The sequence below is a fragment of the Haemaphysalis longicornis genome, unplaced genomic scaffold, assembly GCF_048455015.1.
Source record: "Haemaphysalis longicornis isolate Haplotype H1 unplaced genomic scaffold, Haemaphysalis longicornis Haplotype H1 scaffold_119, whole genome shotgun sequence".
NCBI classification, from domain to species: domain Eukaryota; kingdom Metazoa; phylum Arthropoda; class Arachnida; order Ixodida; family Ixodidae; genus Haemaphysalis; species Haemaphysalis longicornis.
Genome location: NW_027526224.1, coordinates 591,602 through 604,235, shown reverse-complemented (window position 1 = coordinate 604,235; position 12,634 = coordinate 591,602). Strand labels below are relative to the sequence as shown.

General features: G+C 48.6%; 1 protein-coding gene across 1 annotated transcript in view; it reads left to right on the top strand.

Annotated features, from left to right (window-relative positions):
- LOC144161511 (2-oxoglutarate dehydrogenase complex component E1-like) overlaps positions 1 to 12,634 on the top strand; it is a 203,376-nt gene that overhangs the window by 17,628 nt on the left and 173,114 nt on the right. The window contains exons 2-4 of the mRNA XM_077692173.1: positions 1,126 to 1,350; positions 5,447 to 5,567; positions 10,747 to 10,847. Coding sequence (XP_077548299.1) covers positions 1,126 to 1,350; positions 5,447 to 5,567; positions 10,747 to 10,847 — 447 coding nt within the window. The remainder of the gene's footprint in view (positions 1 to 1,125; positions 1,351 to 5,446; positions 5,568 to 10,746; positions 10,848 to 12,634) is intronic.

Genomic DNA, 12,634 nt, shown 5'->3' with positions numbered 1-12,634 from the left:
GAAAGGGGATTGTTATTTCAGAGAAAACGCTAGTCTTTGGGAAGGCGCAGGCTTCTCAGTGCGCTCAGTCTGACTGTTTGCTTTCAAAGCTCATGCTTGCCTGCCAAATTTTTCACACTGCTTAGCTTTAATTTGGTACAGTTTTTTTGGCGTAGTTTAATTTGGCACAGTTGGCGTAGCATCATGTTTCATCACCGTTTGATTAGCAATTTTTCAGTGATTAAGGAGTTTTTCGGCACCAAATCAGTGCTAAAATGGCTACGGGAAGGTCAGACTTTCCTTTGGAACCAACTTGCTGGTTGCCTTCAGTGTCCTTTAACATGTCATATGGACACACAACATTTGCAGCGGAAAAATAAAGCGAGTCAGTTGTCATTTCTTTTGTTACTCCACACAGTTGCTGTCACTTAATCAAAGTGCATTGTTGGAATTCACCTCTCGTATATAGACATAGACATAGTATAGACATAGTGAAGGAAAGTGCAAGACAGGTGCTGCACTGTTTTATTGCTAAACTGGTTTGGTGCCGCTACAAACGGCCTCGTACAAAACCTGAACGGTGGCCTGCAAGCACTGCTTGTGCCGAAGACTTGTATAGTGCTCCTGTGACAGAGAGTGCCCGCTGTTCCGTACTGGATTATCCATTGTTAGAAGCGCTGTCGCCGGACATGACATTGCCCAGGCTTCTACAGCGTGTTTAGTCCCTGCCTCTGTAGTGTTTGTTGTGCACATTGCAGCTGCCCCAAGCTATTATTTGGAGTTTGGGCGAAGTAATGACCCTGTTGCACGGATCAAGGATGGATTTTGGAGGCGCAACACCCATTGCGGTGGGCACTGCAGATAATGTCACTGTCAATAGTAACGCGGAAGTGGAGCTTCGCAGCTGTGATTGCCAACAAGTTGATAGTGGCACCTCATGTATGCGATGCAAGATGATAGCGGCCACATTCACTGTGGGGTCATTTTAGCCGTGCAGTGAATTGCTGATCGGATTGTGGCATCCGTTTACTTTTATCTCCCGCTACAGATTCTGCCAAGTGCTTGTGACACTGTCTAGCCACCCCAGGAAGCAGCGAGTTTCCCGTCCTGTCTAGTCTCTTACTTGGTGCCCCCTTGTGAACGCAGTCCTGGGATGCTTTCTTCCGGGCGGCATCGGCCGGGCTTGGGCCGGGCGAGGCGTACAGCTCCCCTCCGGTGCTGGCGCCAGCGACGTCTGCCATGGCAGTTCCCCGTGCGGTGCCGGCGACCGCCCCGGCTGCTGCTGTGCCGGCCAAATTCCCCAGCGTGCAGGCGGCACCCAGGGACATCGATGACCACCTCTCGGTGCAGGCCATCATCCGGTCCTACCAGGTGGCACCCTTTCCTCTTGCGCAGGGGTGGGGAAGTCGTGTCCCGGGGCTAGATTGTTCCAACTGCTCTGGCCAGCTGTGGCATGCCGCAAGAGCCCAGCTTTACATAACACCAAGTGGATTGCAGCCAGTCCGACCGCATGGGCATATTCTACAGCCACTTTGCATTCTGGCAGCGCTGTGGCCGTCAATGAGAGGTTTTATCTTTACCGTGTCAAAACTGGGGCTTTACACCCCAAACGTCTGGCCTACGTGTGTCCCACAGGCGAGGGCTCTGGATTAATTTGAGCTGAGGCATGCACTGAACACACATATAGGCAGTGTACCCTCTCTTTTACCTCCAAGTAAACTAGTGGTTGGCATTCTTCCTATGATGCTGTGTCAGGAATGGACTGTCTTAGGCAGGCCGGCAAGTTTTTTGCACACCAGCATTGAGGTGGAAAGTGCAAGAGGGTCAGGGAACATTCTGATCCGGGTAATTGTGCGTAATACAATCTGTAAAAGCGATGTTTACGCAGTAGCCCAGTAGCTTGTTTCGTGTATAGCCTTTTAGTCTTGCAGTCGTGTGCAAAATTTTCTTATTTTGGGTTACAGGATTTTACTAACTGTCGGTGTGTCATTAGTGTTACATAGTACAAAAGGTGAAACTGCCAGAAGTCCTTTAACAAAATATTGCATACATTGTTCATGTTATCGGAGTTTGGCAGTTCAAGCAAATGTCATTTCATCATTACGAATTGAATAAATAAAAATGCAGTGTGACGCACAATAGCTAGCGGCACAAAAATAAATGCACATGTGATAGTAAAAGAACGGAGTGAACACCAAATGTAAGCAGCGTGCTGTAGGATCTATCAGTGGCATCCATTCGAACAGGTTGTAAGCATGACCCGCTGCGGTGGCTCAGTGGCTAAGGCGTTGCGCTGCTGAGCACGAGGTCGCGGGTTCGATTCCCGGCCGCGGCGGCCGCTTTTCTGATGGAGGCAAAAAGCAAAAACGCCCGTGTGTACGAGATTTCGGCGCACGTTAAAGATCCCCAGGTGGTCAAAATTAATCCGTAGCCCTCCACTACGGCACGCCTCATCGCCTGCGTTGCGTCGGCGCGTTAAACCCCACGATCAGATCAGATCAGGTTGTAAGCATGAAAGGTTTGAGGCTTTTATAAAATGATCGATGAGAGTGGGGTGATTTGCTTGATTAGCAGGTAGTCTGGTGAGTGATTGCTGTTTCCTGATTGCTTTGAGCAACATGCAAAAATAGGATTGATTCTGTGTACCCTGTGTTGGCAGCACACTTTGTCAAAGCTGCATAGAACAAGGCACCGTCAGGCCGGTGTATAAAATGTAGACAGTGGAGCACGTGTCCTTCGACACAGTGCTTCGGAAAATCAGCAAACGGTATGTAGAATATATTGGGCTATCGCTTGAGCGTTCCAGGGTTCAAACATTCATGCAGTGCGCAAGGATGGCTTCCCCAATTTTGTGGTCATGGACATGGCAGATTCGGCGCCTTATGAGCTTGTAAATTCTTCAGTTCCTGGTCATGTTTAGAGTGGCTCAGTCAGTGTTGGTGGTAAGCTACTGTCCCGCCTTGAGCAATTGCCAGCAACCAGCAGATAATGGTGGAATGGCCACACTGCCAGCCTGCAAATGTGAACAACTGTTTACTCAAAATAAAAAGAGTGGCAAGCTGATCTGGTATCCATCCTGTTATCCACATTAACTGGCGTGTTGAGTTTTTGGCGCAGGCTATATGCGTAGAAAACAAAACATGCCATAGGTGGGTATATGTTTGAGTGCTACTTTCAACCTTTAACAGTGCAGTTTTTTTCTTTCAAGTATTAGACGGTGAGAACATAGATAGTCCAGTACTTAATATAAAATGGCAGCATCTCCATTCCGTGGATGATGTCGAGGGTGTGGAGTAGTCTTGCACAGCCTCTTCTGAGCCATATCTGTACGACTTGAGTGTCATTACGTGTGCACATTTCACTGTATTGAAGAGTGCTTTTCTGTGCAAAAGATATTGTGACGCACAATTCCTCGGCTCTTCTACAGTGTGGCTACAGTTAATTGAAGCCTCTGTGCTGACTTTACTCAAGTGCAACTTAAGAACGGCAGCGGTAGTTGCCGCTGTGCCTCATCACCGTGCCCGGATGTTACTCTGCGCAGTGCAAGTAGTGCGTTACTGGGAGTATTTTGAACATGGCACGAGCCATTTCTGTGATTTTGTGGACTTAATATGCTTATTAATTACTGCAGCGGTGACAAACAAACCACGTCAGAAAAGGCAGGTGATATCACGCATTCATAGCAATCTCCTTTAAAAACGCGCGCGTCCGTTGACATCCGGGTCCGTCGCTTAGGCGGAGTGATACTGTACATGAGCTATTGCCGTTCTTATTTTGTTCCCGAGTATAGTTGGCCCTTCTTGGAGCGACTGCTATTGCTTACAGTAGCGCCCGTGGCGCAGGGTGCACAGTGGGGAGTCTCCCCCAAAACGGCAGCTTGCCTCTTGGGGCGTTAAAATGCCACTGTGCCAGCTAGGTGGCATTCAGCTAAAGTCATCCGAGCTGTGCCCGGTGGTGCCTTGTTTTATTTCTTCTTTGTTGACCGTTGGTTGTGCGTGCATGCCTGGGGTTGCGTTCTCTCTTTTTTTTTTTTTTACCTCCCTCGCTCCCTCCTGTGCCCAGCCTTTTCATTGTCTTGTCTCCTCCTCTGTTTTGACTGGAGCCTTGCTTATTGCGTACGTGCACGTCCATCTGGGGCTGCCTGGTCACGGTCTTGAGCCCACTTCAAGAGTGTCCAGGGTCTAGGCACTGCTGCAAATTGCTGTGGAATGGAGCGGGCAGTGTTGCAGAAAACGCGTGGGGGCTGGCACACGCTGCCAGGTGCAATTTTAAAGCTGGTGATTCGGTTGACAGCAGTGTCCAAATACTTGTTGTATTAATTCCCAGAACCATTCAATAAAGTTGCCCTATGATAAAGTGCAGGCAGGGAGGGGTGTAAGAGTGTGTGAGGTGTACAAGTAAAGTGCAGGCACAGTGGAAACGGAGTGGTATATTTGCGCCAACAGAAATGTTGTATGTTTTTTTTTTTCGCAACTTCTTTGGGTGGAAAATGCTGCCCTGCAATGTTGCGGGCCACCCGTGCATGGTGCGCCACTGGTCTTGTGCACGGCCTTCTGTGAGCATTGGGTAGAGTGGTCCAACCCTGGCTCTTCTGTGTATGGAAATCCCTACACGCATGGGCCAGGGAGGAAGTTCATGTGTGTCAACTTTTTCCATTCTATAGCTAGGAAAAATGTTGGCACGTTACATGCGGGCAAGAATTTGTGAGTGGAAATTTGGTTCGTTTTGTGTAGTTGGCGCACAATAATGTTGCTGCAGGTAGCAATTGTAACCTGGAGGAGGAATGGCAAATATGAAGGTCTGCTTCAACATTGTAGTGGTGGCTAAACGAGATGCGAGCTGTCTACGTAATGTTTTAGTAACATTAATTCCAATCTTGTTGACATTTTGTTCCTTATTGTGGCAATAGAATTTGCACAGGCAAAAATGTTTGGCCTGAAATGTCTAATTGAGCCTCAGTTTAAAACTCAAAGCCAACAGAGTTGGTGTTAGATTGGCCCAAGCCATTTGCCTAACCCCTGTGGCTGGCTAATAGTAAAACGAAAAGATCAACAACTTTAGTAAAGCATTGGCCCATGTGTTGCCAGCCAATCATTGGCCGGGTCTGCCATGGCAGGCATTTGTGGTGGAAACATTGTCTAAACTCGGAGGTTGAGTAAAAGAAGTTAGAATGGCAAAATGTGTTTGAAAGTGGATGCTGTAGTTGACCAGCAGTGATGAGAATGCTTGGTCAATTGAATGGATAACAAGTATTTCCCGGAAGCTTGCCGCAGCAAAGCACTTGGTTGCAGAGAGCTTCCTTGTCAAGTGAAGCCTTCAGGTCAGGGGTAGGGTGACGCGACTGCACGAACCCCAGCGACCCGAGTGGTCGCTCCGCTCCAGATAGGTGGTGGCCGGTGCAGGCTGCTTCCTTTGCAGGGACTCGGTTCAGTGCGGCCCGGCTGAGCGTCTCCCTCTGTGTGCTCAGGTGCGCGGACACCTGGCCGCCTCACTCGACCCCCTGGGCATCATCACGGCCAGCTCAAACTCGCCCCTAAATCGAGAGCAGCTGCACTCGCCCGAGGTGGTGCTGCGAAATTACAAGCTGGGTACGCCCCGCTTCTTCTCACTTGTAGCGCTGCGATGCGCTCGGCTTCTTCACTGCAAAGCCACGCACAGCAAGGAGGTGTTGCTGTGAAGCCGCAAGGGGCTTTTGCTTCAGAAGAATGGGGCTGTGCAAATGCAGTTGTCTAGTTCAGCTGTCCTACTGCTGCAGATAACACCGTGTGGCTGACAGTGCTAACAGTCTGAGTAGCTAACCTAACGTTGTTGGCTGCCTCGCCGAAGGCTGCGTCCAAAAAGGGTAGCAGCCTGGCACAGATAGGCCGCCAATTTCTCAAGGGACCCAGTAGCCGTGGAGTGACTGGCGCTCACATTGCACGCCTGCCAGAAGAACCAAGCTCTTTGCGTGCCTACCCAAGCACCCTTGTCTTGCCTAGCATTCAGGGCCGCAATGGCAGACGTTCTGTGCTACACGTCAAAATCAAGAGTGTGACGGAATCCCATCCAATCAAGAAAGCGCATGACAATAATGAAAAACTGGCTCTGACCATGAACGTTTATAAAAGCAAAGACATTTGGGCTCCCATACAGGAACCCAAATGCCTTGGTTTTGCTAGACTTTGACGGGTGGAGCCAGTTTTTCATTGTTGTCATGCTGCACACATCGTGTACCCCTGGGGAGAGCTTGCTGGGTGAGGCCCATTGCACCCACCACCTGCCTCCGAGGAGGTGGACACTGCAGGAGCCATTTGACGCAGCTCTGAACCGCTCACCCTCTGGCGTGTCTCACGTGCACGCGTGCAGGCAGGCATGAGCAAAGATGGCTTGGCCCGAATGTCACTCCCTCTTCTCAAAGGGTGCCCCACACAGGTGGGCTATGGGGAACAGCGTAGCCTTTGCAGCACAGCCCATGTCAGATCTCCCGTGCACACGTCCATGGGAGCTGTGGCCACACCAGTGGGCAGAGGGCTGCAACAAAGTATTGGCCCCCTATTTGCCGCACAGGGGCTGACTGCACTGGAAACCTCTGTGTCAGCTTGGTACTTCACAACCGCAGGTGCATGCAGAGTGCGGCCATATCGTTGCTTTTACAGCTGCTTTTACAGCCTGCTTATGGGGTGACTGCTTGACACTTATGAGAATTTAATGGCTGCCAGGACAATCGTTCTGTTTACTATGCAAGAATTTGGGAGGGAACGTACGGCACGGTCTTTTACTTAGCATAGACACACAACAGGGTTGTACCTACCGGTGTCCCCGCACGAAAACAGTTTCACATTGCCCGTGAATTGAATTAGGCATGCCTTAATGAAAGGTATCTTCTATTCCAGCTAATGTGAATGAGCCCTATGAACTGTGTTTTGGCGTGCAACGGCACTGCTTGGTGTGAATGTGATGTGTGCAGAAAAGGCGACAAAACTGAGGTGGCATGCCTTGATGCGGAAGGTCTTCATTCGTATCTCACAGTAGTGTTGCCATCTGTCGAGCTGCCATTGCCATCTGCTCGTTGTACAGCAATTGAGTGACACGTTTCATTGGTTCCTGAGAGCTCAGGTTGGAAGTGCAGGGCAATTGTTCATCTCAGAAGTTCACTCAGTAGCTCGCTGGGAATTAGGTGATTCAGGTTGCCAGAAGGTAGGGGTGCCAAATAAATGTTTTACTACTAATTGAATACACACATTAAACCAACTGCGAACTGTGGTGAATATGTTTGTATGTAAGTGTTGCTTTAGTTTGTAGGGAGCTCCTAAACACACTAAGGAAAAAAAAAAAGATAATTTAGGGAGGGTCAGGTCTTTCCACAGCTATGTATTCATGTAACTAGTGTTGCTGCATAAAAGAAAGGCACACAAAATTATAAGTAAATTGTTCATAACAGAATTGTAAATAACCACCTTAGTGTAACACAAGGTGGCAAACCAGGGAAACAAAACAACTTGGGCATCGTCATGAAAGATGTAATTTCCGAAACCTGTTTTGGAGGCATCACAACCAGTCACGAGTGTCTCGGACTGCTTGTGGTCCATCCAGTAACTTGGGTGCTTGCTATAGGTGCACCGGCACATAATCTGAACGGGAAGTAACTCCTGGTTGCTCGCTTATGTCACGATTGGTGAAACTACAACTTCTGGGTTTTTAAATTTTTTTCTCTGCAAGTAGCATTGCACTTCAGCTAACATACTCTATGGTTGGTGTGCGCTTGTTTTGGGCAACGTTTACACGTGCTTGGCGTTTCTTGCACAACTGTGGTGTTGTGCAGTGAAGCTTGGGAAATGCTCCTGTATTGCGGCTGAGCTAACTGCTATTCCTTTATTCATAGTTCTGGAATATTTGGAGGGGGGGGAATGGAAGACCCCTGTGGCTGGGTTTTGATTGGTAAGAATCTGCAAAGAAAAGGTTGATGGGAAACGGGCTGGGAAAAGTGTTTCAAAGAATGCGTATGGCCAAAGGACGTAGTGTAAATACGTGCTACCCACCCACAGGAAGGTCCTGGTACACAGGCGGGCAGTTTGTGTTGCTCAGAAAGAAACGGAAAGGTTTAGCGGTTGTCTTCCTCCTACAGTAGCCTTTAGCTAGCTGAGCTGTGGATGACAGCCAGTGTCAGTTTGTGGGCGGTTCAGTCGCTTGTATCCATGGGGCTCCCTTCGCCCCAAGACCGACCCCGGCACAAGTGGGTGGCGCTGAAAAGAGCACCACAGCCACGATGGTGCATGCTTCTCTTGGGAAGGGGGCTCCCCTTTGTTTCTTCTTCTTCTCCCTTGGTTTCATCCCCTCTTGGTGCTCCTCTCCTCATCTGGTTCCTTGGTTGCTCCTCTGCCACCACCGGGCACTGTGACCTCGGGGGGTGAATCCTGTACCATGGGCCGCAGTTACGCCTTGACCATTATGATCTGACCAGACAGGCTGGGGTTGGCCAGTTGCCGGTACGGAGGCTGCTCTCAGAATGTTAAAAGGAAAAAATAAATCCAGCCTGTCCCAGGCAAGGTTTGTTCTTCAACTCGGGGGATGCTTTCCCCTGGTTGTGCTCTTCCTTTCCACGTCGCCCTGCACAGATTCGGGGTCACTTCCACGCGACCCTTGACCCGCTGGGCATCACAGTGACCAAGGTTGATCCAATGGAAATCCTTCTCACCAGCCACAACCTTGGTAAGGGTAGAATGACCTTGTCTGTTTTCTGGAGGGCTGTCCCCCCTTTGCCCTCTGTCCTCCCCGATCCCACCGTCCTAATCGTGCCATAATTTCCTGGTGGAGTAGTATATCCCTTCTCTGAAAAGCTTGTCTGGTCGGTGTTCTTAATTTTTTCTATTTCAGCCAGAGAGAATGCGCCACTGCTTGTGGACGTTCTCATTATCATCCTATCACTGCACTCATTAACCAGCTGTCAATTCTTCCTCAGTCATCTTCATTTCATAAGTGTGCTGGGGCAACAGTGCCTTCCGTGACATGCAGATTCACTGTTCATTGTGCAGGCCACTGTTTGGATGTGCAGCGAACACGTGTTGCTGTGTCACTTTGCAGTAAGGCCCATTTCTTCAAGAGCTGTCACTTCATTGGCTTTTTTTTGGGTGATTGGGCAGCAGCTAAGCACGATGTAATTAACGAGCCTTGCCCAAAGAAGCAGGAGAAGAGACAGTCATCCTGTCTCGCTAACGCACCTAAAAGCTGGAACATGGTAGAAAAGGATCTTTGCTATGCGAAAAACCTGAAATCAGTAGCATTCTAGCATCCCTATACTGAACGCGGGGCCGAGCTAGGTGCACCCTTAGCTCCTCGGCCTTTCTGACGCTCCCAAGCAACCAAATGGGACCGTAAAGACCGATATGGACCACACACATTGTTTGACCTCCGAGAGAGAGATTAGTGGGGAGGATACTGGCAATGTCTTATCCAGCCCTGCCTTCTTTTTTTTCCCCCACCCTTCATGCCAGGCGGACGAGAATCGTTCAGCCAGGATGCCCCAACATGTGCGAGTGATATATTAAACTTCAGTACCACTATACATGTTTTCATGTTTTTTTTTTATTTTGAATAATTCCCATTTCTTCGCTGGTGACAAAACCAAAGGGGCCATGTCTCGCTTTTAAGTAAAAGCTTGTGGCAGTTTACTGTTTTGGTTCTGGGATATAAGTGGCTAATTGTGTAGCCTTACTCTGGGACACAGCACAGGCATCAGACATCACATGAGCTTACAGTGCTGGAACACATTACTTGCTCTGCTCTGTTCTTAAAAGTGTGCTGTTTGTGCCATGTGTTTGGCTTGGTGAATCTTCGTTCTTTGCTTGCATTCTTGGCATGTTTGCATGCGTGGGGCATAATTTCACCAATTTGAAAATTGGTAGCAGCTTTGAAGCCCAATTTGAATCCGACGGCGGGTGTCTTTATATAAGCTGTTAGTGAGTTATGCTTGCTGAATGGGACCTAAAGCATGCACTGGTAGCTAGCACCTAGCTTTAATGTCACGTTTTGGAAGTTGGTGCCTACCGCTTTGAAAAGTGGTGGGTCCTAGCAAATGTTTGCCATGGGTTTACGGAGAGCTGCCTAAGTGTGTGCACTTATTCCCTTAGACACTCTTGGAGGGAGGCATGAAGATGGCGATTTCCCTAGTGAGGAAAGAAAAAGAAAGCAAAAAATTAGTGCAGAGTGCACACTGAAAGTGTAAGGCAACCATGGAATGCAGAAGACAGGATAATGTGGCTATGCGGTAAAGTCTCGAGATGTGCCTGCTTAGCATCGGGCTGTCGCCAATTTAATTCCTCTTCCAATTTTGAGAATTCTATTGGCTTCTGGTAGCCAAGAAAACAGCCACCAGGCGGGAAAGTGGTTAACAAAAAAAAAAAAAAAACAGTACAACCTCGTTACAAGAGACACTGTTACAAGACACACTAGGTTATAAGAGATATTTGAATGAGAACAGTTTGGTTGGTTCGCCTATGTTTGCCATGTTTGCAACATTGTATGCAAGAGACCTTGGTTACAAGAGACGTGTTTCTTTGGGTCCCTTGAGTGTCTCTTGTTATGAGGTTTCACTGTAATTAGGGCAGTGTAAACAGGCGTACGGGGAAAATGGTGGAAACGACCTTTTCTTGGCGCATGGCAAGGGAGAGCAGCATTGGATTTACCGACGATGGTTTGTAGCGGTTAAAACCCCCCGGGAAGTGTTTGGGCGAAGTGGGGTGCCCTTGTGGGGTGCCTTCCGATTGTTCTCTTCTCCCCTCGCCCCTGCAGAGGAGAAAGACATGGACCGGCTGTTCAAGCTCCCAGCCACGACCTTCATTGGTGGCGAAGAGAGCACCCTGCCCCTGCGGGAGATACTGCGGCGGCTGGAGGTGGGCTCTCCCCTCCCTCCCCGTGGAGGGAGGCACTCCTTCCTTGACCTCCTTGCAACACTGCTGTGTTCATTTTCGCATTGCTCTGTCAACAACAGAGTGGAGATACCGCATGGAGAGCCTACGGAACGTTGGCCACGTTGCCATGGGGACAAGTAGAAGCGCAGAGCCAGTGATGTTACATGCAGGGAGCTTTTCTTTTTTCGAGGAATTGTTGGCTGCATTTTTGGTCCAAAGAAAAAAAGGGAACCTTTGCTAGATGCGGGGAATTTTAAGAGTCGTGCAGTAAAAATAAAAACTTGAGAGTAAATTGGACCCTGCATTCATTATTCGTAACACAGCACTGTCAGGGCATGTTGTAGATGTCATGAATAAAAAGCCTGAATTACCCAAAATTATCTTGTTCTTTTTCATGTAAGCAGTTTCAACTTGAGGAGTTATGCAGAGAAAGCCTGCTTTATTGTACAAAATGTGAAGTGCATGTTATTGCAGCATTGCCCGGTACGAATTTCCCAAATATTGCTGAGCTCCACCAGTAGTGCAATTTGGTTCACGCTAAAACTGTGAACTGCGTCTGCATCCCCAATGCTACGTAAAGTAGGCATACAAGGTGCTGCAAGGTGCTGCAGTAGGCATACAAGTGGAAGCCGTGCTAAACCAAACTGGAATATATGTAAGTGATCAATCAGCTGAAAAAAGAGCATGCAGGGATTTGTTGAGAAACCCTTGAGGAAGAGCACTAAAAGCAGGAAGTTCCTGCATCAGGAAGGGAATTTTTCTCGCCAGTACAGAACATTGCTGTGCGGAGTGCGAGCTTCTGCTGCTTCGACGGATCTTGATTTGCGATTTAAAATCCAGTATTCAGACTGTGGGGGCAACAAAGGGGGTGACAGTGACGAGAGGTAGGTGCTGGTGGGTAACGAAACAAGCAACAAGCAGCTGATTCCGCTGCTGAAGCACCTGATCATGACCACTGATATAGTCCGAGCAACAAGCGTGGTTGGCACAGTAGGGAGGGTGGGTGGGAGTAGAGGGGAGGGGGCATGCGAGAAATGCCGCATTGCGAACTTTGGAAGCCAGAGCTAGGCGTGTGCTCAGGTTAGACCTTTTTGAAGGAGAGGACAACAGGGTCATGCATTCTTAAAGATCCACCAATAGATCTTCCAATAATTTTCTTCTTCTCCAATATGGTGCTGAAAGTAAAGCTGTAGAACTTTATGCTACCATTCTCATAAAACAAACCAGCTGTGTGCATATTCTCCTGTTTTTACGGGCAGTGAAAAAATCCACCCGAGGAAAGGGGAAAGGAAATGTACTACACTGCAAGGCATTCCTGCGGCCTCACTGTTTGCAAGTGGTGTGTACACACGAGTGCTGGCTGTCTGATGGGTAGGGTCGACAAAACTTCTGGATTTGGTGCTGACCTGCTTTCTTTGTTCCCCCTGATTCGTCATGTTGGTGCCGTAAAGAAACCTTTGGCTGTGGCCAAGTTTGTATTGAAGTTCTGGTTTTGCCTTGATCGTCAGGTTCAACAGCACTCGGTATGTGGTTAAATTTCTGCACTAGTCGACATATCATCTGGTCCGAGCATACTGAAGGCAATCAAATGCTTCAGTGCTGTTGCCTAGACTGGCAAAGCTTATCGAGTCGAAACACTTTTGAGAGTATTGTCTGGGGATATTGTTCATTTCAGAGGTGAAGTAACAGTGGCCATGCACTTGGGACAACAGTGGGAGTGAGCCACTGCTACAGAGTCGTTCCGTGTTCAGTAGTAGTGTCTTCTATTT